The following is a 17,839-nucleotide window of genomic DNA, read 5'->3' on the forward strand; positions in this document are numbered from 1 at the left end:
GGAGACATGGATGGATGGAGACATGGATGGATGGATGACATGGATGGATGGAGACAAGGATGGAGGGATGGATGGAGACATGGATGGAGGGTTGGATGGATGGATGGAGACATGGATGGGGGTCGGATGGATGGAGACATGGATGGATGGAGACATGGATGGATGGATGGATGGATGGAGGGATGGATGGAGACATGGATGGATGGAGGGATGGATGGATGGAGACATGGATGGATGGAGACATGGATGGATGGATGGATGGAGACATGGATGGATGGATGGATGGAGACATGGATGGATGGAGACATGGATGGAGGAATGGATGGAGGGATGGATGGAGGGTTGGATGGAGACATGGATGGAGGGTCGGATGGATGGATGGAGGGATGGATGGAGGATTGGATGGAGACATGGATGAATGGATGGAGGGTTGGATGGATGGAGACATGGATGGAGACATGGATGGAGGGTTGGATGGAGACATGGATGGAGGGTCGGATGGATGGAGACATGGATGGGGGGTCGGATGGATGGAGACATGGATGGAGGGTTGGATGGATGGATGGAGACATGGATGGATGGATGGAGACATGGATGGAGGGTTGGATGGATGGAGACATGGATGGATGGAAGGAGACATGGATGGATGGATGGAGACATGGATGGAGGGATGGATGGATGGATGGAGGGATGGATGACACATTGTAATTGGCTGGTTGGGGTGAGATAAGTTGCAGTACTGGTCTCTGTCTGGTAGGTGGCGATGGCGTTGGATCGTGGAAAGGACAAAGTGTAAAGTTCGCGGTGCAGAGCCCGGGGCGGTGGCGTTGATCTGGCGTTGATCTGGAGTTGGACGGTCGTTGATCTGGCGTTGGACGGTTGGCAGCCATGTTGCCTCTTCTCTCTGTTTTCGGCGTCTTCCTTTTCCTCGGCACGTTGCTGTTTCTGGTTTCGGTGTTCCTGGAATCCTCCAAGGCGGAATATCCTCCAGGAATGACATGTCCGGCAGAACTCCGAAGTCTCCACAGAATCCTCAGTGCTGTCTCAGTCCTGGTGAGTTCCTGAAAGTCGCCTGAAAGTCGCACTCCACCCAGAACGGAGATTCCGCTTTTTGGTGGATGGCGCCTCCGGAGACTCTGCTATCTTCTACTGGGGAGATCCCAGGTTCTGGGAAGCGTCTGCTGGGGGCGCTCTCACTGTCTCACTGAATGTGGGAGGTGGAGCCAGGACACACAGGTGGGCGGGGATGCACACAGGTGGGTGGGGATACACTCAGGTGGACGGAGGAACAAACAGGTAGGCAGGGATTCACTCAGGTGGGCGGGGACACACACAGGTGGGTGGGGCACATACAGGTGGGCGGGACACACACATAGGTAGGGGGACACACAAATAGGCGGAGACACATACAGGTGAGTGGAGACACATACAGGTGAGTGGAGACACATACAGGTGGGCGGGGACACATACAGGTGGGCGGGGACACACAGGTGCGTGGGGACACATACAGGTGCATGGGGGACACACAGGTAGGCAAGGACACATACAGGTGGGTGGGGACAAACAGGTGAGCGGGACACATACAGGTGGGTGGGGACACACACAGGTGGGCGGGACACACACATAGGTAGGGGGACACACAAATAGGCGGAGACACATACAGGTGAGTGGAGACACATACAGGTGAGCGGGACACATACAGGTGGGTGGGGACACACACAGGTGGGCGGGGACACACAGGTGAGTGGGACACATACAGGTGAGTGGGGACACACACAGGTGGGCAGGGACACATACAGGTGGGTGGGGACAAACAGGTGAGCGGGACACATACAGGTGGGTGGGGACACACACAGGTGGGCGGGGACACACAGGTGAGTGGGACACATACAGCTGAGTGGGGACACACACAGGTGGGCCGGGACACACACAGGTGGGTGGGGACACACATACAGGTGGGCGGGGACACATACAGATGGGCGGGGACACACAGGTGGGCGGGGACACACAGCTGATTGGGACACATACAGGTGGGCGGGGACACATACAGGTGAGCGGGGACACATACAGATGGGAGGGGACACATACAGGTGGGCGGGGACACACACGGGTCAGTGGGACACATACAGGTGGGCGGGGACACATACAGGTGCGTGGGGGACACACAGGTAGTCGGGGACACATACAGATGGGCGGGGACACACAGGTGGGCGGGGACACATACAGGTGAGTGGGACACATACAGGTGGGCGGGGACACATACAGATGGGAGGGGACACATACAGGTGGGCGGGGACACACACAGGTGAGTGGGACACATACAGGTGGGCGGGGACACATACAGGTGCGTGGGGGACACACAGGTAGGCGGGGACACATACAGATGGGCGGGGACAATCAGGTGGGCAGGGACACATACAGGTGAGTGGGACACATACAGGTGGGCGGGGACACATACAGGTGAGTGGGGAAACATACAGATGGGAGGGGACACATACAGGTGGGCGGGGACACATACAGATGGGCGGGGACACACAGGTGGGCGGGGACACACAGGTGGGCGGGGACACACATACAGGTGGGCGGGGACACATACAGGTGAGCGGGGACACACACAGGTGGGCGGGGACACATACAGGTGCGTGGGGGACACACAGCTAGGCGGGGACACATACAGATGGGCGGGGACACACAGGTGGGCAGGGACACATATAGGTGAGTGAGACACACGCAGGTGGGCGGGGACACACACAGGTGGGCGGGGACACACGCAGGTGGGCGGGGACACACGCAGGTGGGCGGGGACACACGCAGGTGGGCGGGGACACACACAGGTGGGCGGGGACACATACAGGTGAGCGGGGAAACATGCAGGTGGGCGGGGACACATACAGGTGGGCGGGGACACATACAGGTGGGCGGGGACACATACAGGTGGGCGGGGACACACATACAGGTGGGTGGGGACACATACAGATGGGCGGGGACACACATACAGGTGGGTGGAGACACATACAGGTGGGTGGGGCACACACAGGAGGGCAAGGACACATGCAGATGGGCGAGGACACACAGGTGGGCGGAGTACACACAGGTAGGCTGGGACACATACAGGTGGGCGGGGACACACAGGTAGACTGGGGCACATACAGGTGGGTGGGGGCACACACAGATGGGCGGGGACACAGAGGTGGGTGGGGCACTCAAAACTCCCATGTGGACAAAAACAGAGTTGGGGATTCTGCCACTGCTGGGGCCCCCAGACATCAAGGAAGCCAGGAGCTGACTCCACCCACTGGGCTCCACCCATCAATAAAATGTCTCTATTGGGTGGACTGTAAATAATCCCCCCCCCCCCCGGGCTCCATGTTCGTACATGTGACTCTGAGCACCTTCATGGGTGGAATCCCCTTTCCTTCTGCCGAGGGACCAGCAGTGGAAAATCTGTAATATTCCTGCCTTCTACAGGAGCTGCATGGAGGAGGAAAGCCTTGGCGGGTCATCAGTGTAATCAGAGGGAGCCCTACTAATTGGCATTGTAGTCTTGAAGGGTTAGGTTCACACTCCAATGAGGACATGTCCGCATGGAGTTTGTGTGTAGAATGCTGGGGTTAGGTTCACACTCCAAGGAATGGAGTTTGAACACATCCGTATGGAGTTTGTATGTAGAATGTTAGGGTTAGGTTCACGCTCCAACAAGGACATCATCTGCATGGAGTTTGTAGAATGTTAGGGTTAGGTTCACACTCCAACAAGGACAACATCTGCATGGGGTTTGTATGTAGAATGTTGGGGTTAGGTCCACATTCCAAGGACAGCATCTGCATGGAGTTTGTAGAATGTTAGGGTTAGCTTCACACTCCAACAAGGACATCATCTGCATGGAGTTTGTAGAATGTTAGGGTTAGGTTCACCCTCCAACAAGGACAACATCTGCATGGGGTTTGTATGTAGAATGTTGGGGTTAGGTCCACATTCCAAGGACAGCATCTGCATGGAGTTTGTAGAATGTTAGGGTTAGCTTCACACTCCAACAAGGACATCATCTGCATGGAGTTTGTAGAATGTTAGGGTTAGGTTCACCCTCCAACAAGGACAACATCTGCATGGGGTTTGTATGTAGAATGTTGGGGTTAGGTCCACATTCCAAGGACAGCGTCTGCATGGAGTTTGTAGAATGCTGGGGTTAGGTTCACACTCCAACAAGGACAGCGTCTGCATGGAGTTTGTAGAATGTTAGGGTTAGGTTCACACTCCAACAAGGACATCATCTGCATGGGGTTTGTATGTAGAATGTTGGGGTTAGGTTCACATTCCAAGGACAGCGTCTGCATGGAGTTTGCATGTTCTCTCTGGGGTTGCGGGAACCTCTGTAGAGGAATGATGATAGATTGTCAGCTCTGCGGTTCAGAATGATAATGTGCGGAGTATACAGGAAATCCTGGGTGGCCCCGGGTGGCCCCGGGTGGCCCCGGGGGAGGGTTGGTGTCAGATGTTTGTGGAGGAGCCGGTTCTGTGGCCAGTCAGCCAATGAGAAGCTGCGATCTGATTGGGCGGATGCAGAGCCTTGGCTTTGCTGCAGAGGAGTGGAAGCACCTGTTCTCCAGGTAATATTAGCTCCGCCCACTCCTACAATATGCCCCTCCCTCCTCACAGCTGTGCTTTCACTGCACTCAAAAGAATCAACCCCGCCCATCTAAACTCCGCCCTCTATATACACCCTATGTCTGCACTCCTGGACATCAAACCTGTATGAGCTTCCAAAACCACGGCCACTAACATGGAGCCCCCCCATGGACACTAACACGGAGCCCCCCCATGGACACTAACACGGAGCCCCCCCATGGACACTAACACGGAGCCCCCCCATGGACACTAACATGGAGCCCCTCCCATGGACACTAACACGGAGCCCCTCCCATGGACACTAACACGGAGCCCCTCCCATGGACACTAACAAGGAGCCCCTCCCATGGACACTAAGATGGAGCCCCCCCCCATGGACACTAACATGGAGCTCCCCATGGACACTAATATGGAGCCCCCCCAGCCAATAATATGGAGTTGCCCCCAAATAGCCATTATTATGGAGTTACCCCCCCCCCCCCCATGGTCATTAATATGGAGGTGCCCCCCATGGCCAATAATATACAGTTGCCCACCCGTGGCCATTAACATGGAGTTGCCCCCCCATTGCCGTTAATATGGAGTTGCCCCCCCCCCCCCCCCCGTGGCCATGGAGTAGTTCCCCTCATGGCTGGTAATATGGAGTTCCCCCCCTCCCCATGGCCACCAGTATGAAAGTTACCCCCCTCCCCCACACCAATTAATATGAAGTCCCCCCACCATGGCCACTAACATGCAGTCCCCCCCCATGCCCAACAATATGGCGTTGCCCGCCATAAGCATAAATATGGAGTTGACCCCCATGGTTAATAATATGGAGTTGCCCCCCCATGGTCAATAATATGGAGTTGCCCCTTCCCCACAGCCATTAATATGGAGTTTTCCCCCTCCCCCACAGCAATTAATATGACGTCCCCCACCCATGGCCACTAACATGGAGTCCCCCCCATGCCCAACAATATAGAGTCCCCCCCCCATGCCCAACAATATGGAGTCCCCCCCCATGCCCAACAATATGGCATTGCCCGCCATAACCATAAATATGGAGTTACCCCTTCCCCACATCCATTAATATGGAGTTGCCCCCCCCATGGCCATTAATATGGAGTTGCCCCCCCATGGCCATTAATATGGAGTTGCCCCCCCATGGCCATTAATATGGAGTTGCCCCCCATTACCATTAATATGGTGTTGCCCCCTCATGGCCATTAATATGGAGTTGCCCCCCCATGGCCAGTAATATGGAGTTGCCCCCCCATGGCCAGTAATATGGAGTTGCCCCCCCATGGCCAGTAATATGGAGTTGCCCCTCCATGGCCATTAATATGGAGTTGCCCCCCATTACCATTAATATGGAGTTGCCCCCTCATGGCCATTAATATGGAGTTGCCCCCCACCCCGTCGCCACTACTATGGAGTTGCTTCCTCCCACAACTGTTAATATGGAGTCTCCCCCCCCCCCCCCTTTGTAGCTATGACATCCTTTACTCTTCTGTCTTCTGGGAAGACTTTCCACCAGATGTTGGAGGGGGTCTGTGGGAATTTGTGCCCATTGTGAGGTCAGGTACTGATGTTGGATGAGAAGACCCGGATCTCCATCGGGGTTCCAATTCATCCCAAAGATGATCAGTCGGGTTGAGGTGGGAATTCTGAGCTTGTTGGACAATCTTAAAACCATGACCATTAATATGGAGTTGTCTCCACTTCCTCCACTGGGAGGGCTTTTCGGTGCAGATTCCTACAGTTGGGAAGCATACCTCCCAACAATCCCTCAGTTGGAGGGGCTGGCCCTCTTATAGAACCACATGGTCTTCCCTGTTCTGGGAAGATTTTTCACAAGAACTTTGGAATTTGTGCCCATTGTGAGGTCAGGTATTGATGTTGGATGAGAAGACCCGGCTCACCATCGGCACTCCAACCATGCTAAAGGTGTTCAGTAGGGTTGAGATCAGGGCTCTGAAGGACACCAGTTCCTCCACCCATCACACCTATATGACCTTGTAGGACATCCCATTCCAAAGCCATGGTCATTAATATGGAGTTCCCCTTTGAGCCTATATCATCCTCCACTGCTCTAGGAAGACTTTCCACAAGATATTTTAAGCCCATTTGTGAGGTCAGGTGCTGATGTTGGAGAAGACCTGGTTCACCATCGGCATTCTAATTCATCCCAAAGGTGTTCAGTAGGTTGAGGTCAGGGCTCTGTACAGGACACTGGAGTTCCTCCACACCAAACTGGTCCTCCATGTCTTTATGGAGCTTTCTTTGTAAACAGGGGACAGTCATGGGGAACAGAAAAGGGTCTTCACCAAACTGTTACCACAAGGCTGGAAGCGCACAATTGTCTCCAATGTCTTTGTATGATGGAGGATTACCAGGACCCTTCACTGGAGACACCTGAACCCTGATATGGCAGAAGGTCAACACACTTTGGATCATATAGTGGATCAGTTTGGAGTGGTATGCTCCTATTCTCATTATTGGTAGTTATTTTTATAATGAGCCTTCAAGAGCAGGACTGGTGTTAGATGAGACCTGGGTCACTCTTGGTGTTTTAATTCAACCCAAAGGTGTTCAGTAGGTTGAGGTCAGGACACTGGGGTTCCTCCACACCAAACTGGTCTTTATGGAGCTGGCTTTGTACACAGGGGACAATCATGGGGACAGAAAAGGGTCTTCACCAAACTGGTCATCCATGTCTTTATGGAGCTGGCGTTGTACACAGGGGACAGTCATGGGGGTACAGAAAAGGGTCTTCACCAAACTGGTCCTCCATGTCTTTATGGAGCTGGCTTTGTACACAGGGGACAGTCATGGGGGGACAGAAAAGGGTCTTCACCAAACTGGTCCTCCATGTCTTTATGGAGCTGGCGTTGTACACAGGGGACAGTCATGGGGGAACAGAAAAGGGTCTTCATCAAACTGGTCATCCATGTCTTTATGAATTTGGCTTTGTACACAGAGGACAGTCATGGGGGAACAGAAAAGGGTCTTCACCAAACTGGTGATCCATGTCTTTATGGAGCTGGCTTTGTACACAGAGGACAGTCATGGGGGGAACAGAAAAGGGTCTTCACCAAACTGTTACCACAAGGCTGGAAGCGCACAATTGTCTCCAATGTCTTTGTATGATGGAGGATTACCAGGACCCTTCACTGGAGACACCTGAACCCTGATATGGCAGAAGGTCAACACACTTTGGATCATATAGTGGATCAGTTTGGAGTGGTATGCTCCTATTCTCATTATTGGTAGTTATTTTTATAATGAGCCTCCAAGAGCAGGACTGGTGTTAGATGAGACCTGGGTCACTCTCGGTGGTATAATTCAACCCAAAAGTGTTCAGTAGGTTGAGGTCGGGGTTCAGTACGGGATACTGGAGTTCCTCCACACCAAACTGGTCATCCATGTCTTTATGGAGCTGGCTTTGTACACAGGGGACAGTCATGGGGAACAGAAAAGGGTCTTCACCAAACTGGTCCTCCATGTCTTTATGGAGCCGGCTTTGTACACAGGGGACAGTCATGGGGGAACAGAAAAGGGTCTTCACCAAACTGTTATCACAAGGCTGGAAGAGCACAATTGTCTCCAATGTCTTTGTACGATGGAGGATTACCAGGACCCTTCACTGGGGACACCTGATCTCCATCATTGGGAGGGGGGTTCACATACTTTTGGTCATATAGTGTCTATATATCTAAAATCAATTTTAAAGAACATTCACTGAAATAAATCCAATCTCTAAACCAAGACATGTCCATCTGAGTTGGTGCGATAATTTGTGTCCTCTAACGTGTTGATTGGTGTTTTCTCTTCCTTGGGTTAGGGCCGCACTCTGGAAAGGTTCGGTATTTGCACAGAGATCAGACTCTCCCACATTTTGGCAAAATTGAGTCCCATAAAATCAGAAGACGATCCCGAGCTCTTCACTAGGAATGTAAAATTTGAAGGTGTGCCTGTGAGGGTCTACCAGCCCAGAGAGCCCTCTGCCGGAGGCCGGAAAGGAGTCCTGTTCTTCCATGGAGGAGGCTTCGTCTTCGGAGATTTTGGTAAGCAGAAGAGACAATACTTCCGGTGAGACACCAACTGCCATTTCCCTGTTGGTTACAATGTATCATTGCTGCCACAGAGTTAATGCAAATCCAAAACCAATCACATTTTAGGGGATATTTATAGAGAACGGGCCGCTATCTTCTCTCCACATGTTCTGTCTCTCCAATCTAAGCATTGATGGTAGGATCTCTGGGACTTACAGTTGTGATGAGATCACGATAACTTCAACCTCATCTGGACATCACAGGCAGTGACTCGATCCAGACGACATCTTGTAGATCTTGTGAAGTTTATTCCATAAACTGAGAGAATCTTACAACAATGAACATTCGATAGGTCAAAGAATCATACTGTGTCCTGCTGCATGACATGAGGCTAGAGCTGCAATGCATCTCTGGGAAAGGGGGTGGGGCTATCTTTACAGCATGAACTAAACCAAAGGAAAGGGAGGAGCCGAGACAAGATATAGAAACACCTATATGTCAGTCATGGGAAACATGACACCACACGTCGGACTTCCTTCAGTATGGTGTCACACTGAACAGTCCAGAGCAATGGTAATAGATAGAAGCATCCCACCACATCTAGGATGCCAAGTGGCCACTTCAAACAGTTCCAGGCACACTGATTATGCCCCCATAGGCCACAGGCCTCCACTGGTTCTTTCCTGGCTTCCTCTGGGGCACAGGGGGCACCATCCTTTAGTGGGGGATACACACTCCACCTCCTTATACCACCAATCCTTAAATAGGCAGAGGGCGGGGCCAACCCAGAGGATATGACAAACCGGGAGTGTCCAAAAATTAAAAAGAGCTCAAAATTAGCTCCTGCCTACACTCATCATTATCAGTTTGTGGCATTGGTGGAGTCCATGGTGTTGGTGGCATTCGGTGGTTGTTTGTTTTACCTGTGATGTTGGTGTCCTCAGAGGCAGTTGGTGGTGTCAGTGGCAGTCAGTAGTGTTGGCATCCTCGGTGGCAGTTGGTGGTGTTAGTGGCAGTCAGTAGTGTTGGTTTCCTTGGTGGCAATTGGTGCTGTTGGTGTTTTCGGTGATGTTGGTGTCCTCAGTGGCAGTAGGTAGTGTTGGTGTCCTCGGGGCAGTCAGTAGTGTTGGTGTCCTCGGTGGCAGTCGGTGGGGTTGGTGTCCTCGGTGTCAGTCGGTGGTGTTGGTGCCCTCGGTGGCAGTCGGTGGTGTTGGTGTCCTCGGTGGCAGTCGGTGGTGTTGGTGTCCTCGGTGGCAGTCAGTAGTGTTGGTGTCCTCGGTGGCAGTCAGTAGTGTTGGTGTCCTCAGTGGCAATCGGTGGTGTTGGTGTCCACGGGGCAGTCAGTAGTGTTGGTGTCCTCGGTGGCAGTCAGTAGTGTTGGTATCTTTGGTGGCAGTGGGTGGTGTTGGTGTTTTCAGTGGCAGTCAGTAGTGTTTGTGTCCTCGGTGGCAGTCGGTGATGTTGGTGTCCTCGGTGGCAGTCAGTAGTGTTGGTGTCCTCGGTGGCAGTCGGTGATGTTGGTGTCCTCGGTGGCAGTCAGTAGTGTTGGTGTCCTCGGTGGCAGTAGGTAGTGTTGGTGTCCTCGGTGGCACTCAGTAGTGTTGGTGTCCTCGGTGGCAGTCGGTGATGTTGGTGTCCTCAGTGACAGTCAGTAGTGTTGGTATCCTCGGTGGCAGTCAGTAGTGTTGGTATCCTCGGTGGCAGTCGGTGATGTTGATGTCCTCGGTGGCAGTCGGTGATGTTGGTGTCCTCGGTGGCAGTCGGTGATGTTGGTGTCCTTGGTGGCAGTCAGTAGTGTTGGTGCCCTCGGTGGCAGTCGGTGATGTTGGTGTCCTCGGTGGCAGTCGGTGGTGTTGGTGTCCTTGGTGGCAGTGGGTGGTGTTGGTGTTTTCAGTGGCAGTCAGTAGTGTTGGTGTCCTCGGTGGCAGTGGGTGGTGTTGGTGTCCTCGGTGGCAGTCAGTAGTGTTGGTGTCCTCGGTGGCAGTCGGTGATGTTGGTGTCCTCGGTGGCAGTCAGTAGTGTTGGTGTCCTCGGTGGCAGTGGGTGATGTTGGTGTCCTCGGTGGCAGTAAGTAGTGTTGGTGTCCTCGGTGGCAGTCGGTGATGTTGGTGTCCTCGGTGGCAGTCAGTAGTGTTGGTGTCCTCGGTGGCAGTGGGTGATGTTGGTGTCCTCGGTGGCACTCAGTAGTGTTGGTGGTATCTGTGATGTCGGTGGCAGCAATGGCGGAGAGGTAATTATTTCGTATCTTCCCTCCAGGGACATGGAATTTTCCGATTTTCCACCTCGTGTGGCGATTCGACTTCCTTTTACTCCTTTGCTGTGAATTGTAATGGTCTCCTCATCTCACGATCGTTCATTTGTTGTAGATCACTATGACAAGATTTGCCGACACATCTCGAAGACGGCCGGAGTTGTGCTGGTGTCAGTCGGGTGAGAAGTCCTCATTTCTTAGCCACTGTTTATGCAGCAAAATATGGCCACAAACCGACAGTCACTGTTTTACCGCCCCCAATCCCTACCCCCTTTATCTGCTGAGGCAGCAGCCAAAGCAGGAATGCTGCAGCCGGAATGACGCCCTCTGTTGCTGTTGGTGGGTGCTACCGCCGGCCAAGCAGACCCATTGAAGTAAATGGGGTCACTCTGCAAGCGCCCCACAACTGCATGCCTCTGCGGGGTCCAAGAGGTTACAGCAGGTGGTGAGAAAACAACTCAACGCTGCCTGTGTGACCCCTTGTGTGCCGGGCTGTACAACATCGCAGAGCAGCCTCATTCACTTCACCTCATGGGGCGTTTAGTTATACGCCCCACCAACCATGAAGGGGCGTATAACTCCCCCACCAACCATGACGGGGCGTATAACTCACCCACCAACCATGACGGGGCGTATAACTCCCCCACCAACCATGACGGGGCGTATAACTCCCCCACCAACCATGACGGGGCGTATAACTCACCCACCAACCATGACGGGGCGTATAACTCCCCCACCAACCATGACGGGGCGTATAACTCCCCCACCAACCATAACGGGGCGTATAACTCCCCCACCAACCATGACGGGGCGTATAAATCACCCACCAACCATGACGGGGGTATACCTCCCCCACCAGCCATGACGGGGCGTATAACTCCCCCACCAGCCATGACGGGGCGTATAACTCCCCCACCAACCATGACGTGGCGTATAACTCCCCCACCAACCATAACGGGGCGTATAACTCCCCCACCAACCATAACGGGGCGTATAACTCCCCCACCAACCATAACGGGGCGTATAACTCCCCCACCAACCATGACTGGGCGTATAACTCACCCACCAACCATGATGGGGGTTTACCTCACCCACCAAACATGACGGGGCGTATAACTCCCCCACCAGCCATGACGGGGCGTATAACTCCCCCACCAGCCATGACGGGGCGTATAACTCCCCCACCAACCATGACGGGGCGTATAACTCCCCCACCAACCATGACGGGGCGTATAACTCCCCCACCAACCATAACGGGGCGTATAACTCCCCCACCAACCATGACGGGGCGTATAAATCACCCACCAACCATGACGGGGGTATACCTCCCCCACCAGCCATGACGGGGCGTATAACTCCCCCACCAGCCATGACGGGCGTATAACTCCCCCACCAACCATGACGTGGCGTATAACTCCCCCACCAACCATAACGGGGCGTATAACTCCCCCACCAACCATAACGGGGCGTATAACTCCCCCACCAACCATGACTGGGCGTATAACTCACCCACCAACCATGACGGGGGTTTACCTCACCCACCAAACATGACGGGGCGTATAACTCCCTCACCAGCCATGACGGGGCGTATAACTCCCCCACCAACCATGACGGGGCGTATAACTCCCCCACCAACCATAACGGGGGTATAACTCACCCACCAACCATGACGGGGCGTATAACTCCCCCACCAACCATGACGGGGCGTATAACTCCCCCACCAACCATGACGGGGCGTATAACTCCCCCACCAACCATGATGGGGCGTATAACTCCCCCAGCAACCATGACGGGGCGTATAACTCCCCCAGCAACCATGACGGGGCGTATAACTCCCCCAGCAACCATGACGGGGCGTATAACTCCCCCAGCAACCATGACGGGGCGTATAACTCCCCCAGCAACCATGACGGGGCGTATAACTCCCCCACCAGCCATGACGGGGCGTATAACTCCCCCACCAACCATGACGGGGCGTATAACTCCCCCACCAGCCATGACGGGGCGTATAACTCCCCCAGCAACCATGACGGGCGTATAACTCCCCCAGCAACCATGACGGGCGTATAACTCCCCCAGCAACCATGACGGGGCGTATAACTCCCCCAGCAACCATGACGGGGATATAACTCCCCCACCAACCATGACGGGGCGTACAACTCCCCCACCGACCATGACGGGGCATATAACTCCCCCACCGACCATGACGGGGCGTATAACTCCCCCACCGACCATGACGGGGCGTATAACTCCCCCCACCGACCATGACGGGGCGTATAACTCCCCCCACCGACCATGACGGGGCGTATAACTCCCCCCACTGACCATGACGGGGCGTATAACTCCCCCAGCAACCATGACGGGCGTATAACTCCCCCACCAACCATAACGGGCGTATAACTCCCCCAGCAACCATGACGGGGCGTATAACTCCCCCAGCAACCATGACGGGGTATAACTCCCCCACCAACCATGACGGGGCGTATAGCTCACCCTCCAGCCATGACGGGGCGTATAAAGTCATGCTGTCCCTGATTGGGTGGACAGCCCCTCGGCCCGCCTCCCTCCTCCTCTCTCCGGTATAAAGGAAATGAATTGGTAGAAAAAACAAATCAATTATTTTGTATAATTCTCCTTTAAGGGGGCGTGGCAGGGGGTGTGTCCTAAGCCTACAAATATTTGCTAATAGGTGTCCCTCATTCCCATCTCAGACGTTTGGAGGTGTGGCTAAAGGGGGTGCGGTTGTGGTGGGGGTAGTAAAAACTCATCTTAACTATGGTGTTTTGCCACCCCCTAAACTGCAAATGTAAGTGAACCCTTACTGTCCTGTGCCCCCTGTGCTGCGGTTTTCCTGCGTCGCGGGTTCAGCGCGGCGCTCCTGCAAATTTCCTGGGTTGGCTGCGCTTTGCCATAGATGTGTATTATGTCCTGCGGGTGGCGCTCTTTCTGCATTCAGGAGATTTGGTGCGCTAGAACAAAGTGCGACAAACCCGCAGGACATAATACACGTCTATGGCAAAGCGCAGCCAACCCAGGAAAGTCGCTGGTACCCTGCACCCGCAATGTGGGTAGACCGCAGCAGGTCAGTGTGAAAGCAGCCCTGTACTATTATGCCCGATGCCTGGCTTCACACTGACCTGCACATCTCTTCTTTCCTGCTGCTGGCACCATTCTGGAGACCCCCAGCCGGGATAAGAGGTGGGGTGCAGGTGGTGTCACCCAGCATGGGACAGGAGAGGAGGAATTGGCCTATGTGACTCCCTACTACAGACCCAACTTTACACGTAGTCCCTCTGCACTGCACTCGGTGTGGTGCTCTGGGATGATCAGACTGTACACTGTAACCTTGTAGGAGGAGGAGTCATTTCCTCCGTCTCCCCTCCCCCAGTGATCAGACTATACATTGTAACTTTGTAGAAGGAAGAGGAGGCATTTCCTCAGTCTCCCCTCCCCCAGTGATCAGACTGACCATTTGGAAACTCGGGCACTGCCCGAGGGCCCGGGGTCAGTAGGGGGTCCCACGAGATGCCCCTGGTACCTTTTTCATAGGCTTTTTTGATTTTGGGCAAGGACACGGGCCCCATGATCCCCTATTGCCTGGGGGCCCCATGAGTTGTCAGTCCGCCCCTGGATCAGACTGTACATTGTAACCTTGTAGAAGTAGGAGGAGTCATTTCCTCAGTCTCCCCTCCCCCAGTGATCAGACTGTATATTGTAACTATAGCAAGTCACGAGGTGGGAAGCTGCAGCAGGGGCTGATCTGTGTCAGACATTTGTGAGCTGCACAGGCACCAGCATTCCCATGATTGCGTCATCTCTGAGTCCAGGAAGTAGATGGTGATTGTGGATGATGCCTAAACAAAGATGGTGCCGTCCTTCTAGAGAGGTGTCGGCATAGTCGGGGGGGGGCTGTGGGAGGTAGTAGACACCCGGCAGGGACCCAGACATAAACAGTATCTATCTGCCGGAAGGTCCCCTGGAAGGGCCCCTGCGCACAGTCTTTGGGTGATGATGACACCCTGAAGTCCTTCATAACTCTCTGACGTTTCGTTAGGTACCGCCTGGCCCCGGAGCACCTCTACCCGGCTGCATATGAAGATTGCCTGAAGGCTTCCATCCACTTCCTGAGGAGGGCGCTGGAGTTCGGTGTGGATCCCGCGTCTGTCATCCTTGGTGGGGACAGTGCCGGTGGGAATCTCACGGCTGGGGTGTCCCAAGCTCTGGTGACCAGGCAGGATATTCCCGGACCTCTGGCCCAGATGATGATCTACCCCGTAGTCCAGATGGTGGACTTCAACTTACCTTCCTACCAACAGAACCGCGCCGTGCCCCTCCTACTGCGAGACCGCACCCTGTTCTACCTCCTGACCTATGTAGGGGGAGACCTGTCTGTGTCCGGAGCCATGCTGAATGGCAGCCATGTCCCCCCGGATGTGAGGAAGAAGTTCTCCAAGTGGCTGAGTGAGGGTCACATCCCGGAGGAGGTTGCGGGGTACATGAGGAACGCGGGCTACACGCCGCATGCCATGGCCGCCTTCGACAAAAATCTGTATGAGAAGCTCAAACGAGTCTTTGAAACTCCATGTTCTCCTCTGTTGGCCGAGGACGCCGACCTTCGCCTGCTCCCCAAATCTTATATCCTAACATGTGAGTTCGATGTTCTCCGCGATGAGGGGATCCTCTACAAGAAACGCCTGGAGGACAATGGGGTGTCCGTCACCTGGGACCATGTCAAAGATGGCTTCCATGGGCTCATCAGCGTCTACGACCAGTGGGACTGCCCATCGGGGGTACGGGCCATGGACAGTATTGTGGCCTTCATAAAAGATGCCTGAGGTGTGTCCTGGACTGTGAGGATGGAGGGGGGAGGGAACATTCGATTATAATGGGGTAGACGGATCAGACCGGGGTCAGTACTTATTGGGGGAATGGGGAAGATGGGGGGAGGGCTTTGGCAGGTGGTAAGAAGGTTCCCATGTTAGTAACACCCGTGGAATTGGTACCATTTGTATGAAAATAAAAAATACATAAAATCCGTGTGAACAAGGTGTCAGTGAATGAACAAGGTGTCGGTGTATGGACAAGGTGTCGGTGAATGGACAAGGTGTCGGTGAATGGGACAAGGTGTCGGTGAATGGACAAGGTGTCGGTGAATGGACAGGTGTCGGTGAATGGACAAGGTGTCGGTGAATGGACAAGGTGTCGGTGAATGACAAGGTGTCGGTGAATGGACAAGGTGTCGGTGAATGGACAAGGTGTCGGTGAATGAACAAGGTGTCGGTGTATGGAACAAGGTGTCGGTGAATGGACAAGGTGTCGGTGAATGGACAAGGTGTCGGTGAATGGACAAGGTGTCGGTGAATGGACAAGGTGTCGGTGAATGGACAAGGTGTCGGTGTATGGACAAGGTGTCGGTGAATGGACAAGGTGTCGGTGAATGGACAAGGTGTCGGTGTATGGACAAGGTGTCGGTGTATGGACAAGGTGTCGGTGAATGAACAAAGTGTCGGTGAATGGAAAAGGTGTCGGTGAATGAAGGAGGTGTCAGTGAATGAACAAGGTGTCGGTGAATGGACAAGGTGTCGGTGAATGGACAAGGTGTCGGTGAATGGACAAGGTGTCGGTGAATGGACAAGGTGTCGGTGTATGGACAAGGTGTCGGTGAATGGACAAGGTGTCGGTGTATGGACAAGGTGTCGGTGAATGGACAAGGTGTCGGTGTATGGACAAGGTGTCGGTGAATGGACAAGGTGCGGTGAATGGACAAGGTGTCGGTGTATGGACAAGGTGTCGGTGAATGGACAAGGTGTCGGTGAATGGACAAGGTGTCGGTGAATGGACGAGGTGTCGGTGTATGGACGAGGTGTCGGTGAATGGACGAGGTGTCGGTGAATGAAGGAGGTGTCGGTGAATGGACAAGGTGGTCGGTGAATGGACAAGGTGTCGGTGAATGGACAAGGTGTCGGTGAATGAACAAGGTGTCGGTGAATGGACAAGGTGTCGGTGAATGGACAAAGTGTCGGTGAATGGACAAGGTGTCGGTGAATGGACAAGGTGTGGGTGAATGGACAAGGTGTCGGTGTATGGACAAGGTGTCGGTGAATGGACGAGGTGTCGGTGAATGAAGGAGGTGTCGGTGAATGAACAAGGTGTCGGTGAATGGACAAGGTGTCGGTGAATGGACAAGGTGCGGTGAATGGACAAGGTGTCGGTGAATGGACAAGGTGTCGGTGAATGGACAAGGTGTCGTGTATGGACGAGGTGTCGGTGAATGAAGGAGGTGTCGGTGAATGAAGGAGGTGTCGGTGAATGAACAAGGTGTCGGTGAATGAACAAGGTGTCGGTGAATGGACAAGGTGTCGGTGAATGAACAAGGTGTCGGTGAATGGACAAGGTGTCGGTGAATGAAGGAGGTGTCAGTGAATGAAGTGTTTGTTCCCCAATGCCAGAAGTGTGCCCAGCACAATCGGTGAGTTGGAAGGTTTGGTGAATGAAGAGAACTAGGATTGGATTGGTATTGCTGAATCTTGGCTTCATTCCTCACATGACTGGGCCATTCATATTCCTGGCTAGGTTCTCTTTCCGAGAGACGGGGAAATAGGAAAGGGGGTGGAGACTGTCTGGAATAGGAAAGGGGTGGAGTCTGTCTGGAACAGGAAAGGAGGTGGAGTCTGTCTCTATGTGAGAAGTGATCTCAGCGAGTGTGAGAGGACCTAGGTGATGGAGAGTGTGATGAGGCTGAAGTATTATGGGTGGAGCTGCACATGGGGGGCGGTACTACAAAGGTCATCATTGGAGTTTGTTATAGGCCTCCCAGTGTTAATGAGGAGGTGGAGACTCAGCTCTCCCACAGATGGAAAGGGCTGCAAGGGCTGGGACAGTGATAATAATGGGGGATGGTAACGACCCGGAAAGTGACTGGAGT

At 53.8% G+C, this 17,839-nt stretch overlaps 1 protein-coding gene across 1 annotated transcript; it reads left to right on the forward strand.

Annotated features, from left to right (window-relative positions):
• Positions 1–792: 792 nt before the first annotated feature.
• Positions 793–15,827, forward strand: LOC149428233 (arylacetamide deacetylase-like 4). The gene is made up of 4 exons (XM_089667573.1): positions 793–1,053; positions 8,453–8,675; positions 11,030–11,093; positions 14,969–15,827. Exons 1-4 carry the CDS (start codon positions 889–891, stop codon positions 15,747–15,749), a joined length of 1,233 nt encoding a protein of 410 aa, XP_089523699.1. The 5' UTR covers positions 793–888; the 3' UTR covers positions 15,750–15,827.
• The last annotated feature ends 2,012 nt before the right edge of the window (positions 15,828–17,839 follow it).

Source organism: Staurois parvus, unplaced genomic scaffold, assembly GCF_062004578.1.
Source record: "Staurois parvus isolate SC_StPar_1 unplaced genomic scaffold, SC_StPar_1.0 ptg003381l, whole genome shotgun sequence".
In the NCBI taxonomy this organism is placed as follows: Eukaryota; Metazoa; Chordata; class Amphibia; order Anura; family Ranidae; genus Staurois; species Staurois parvus.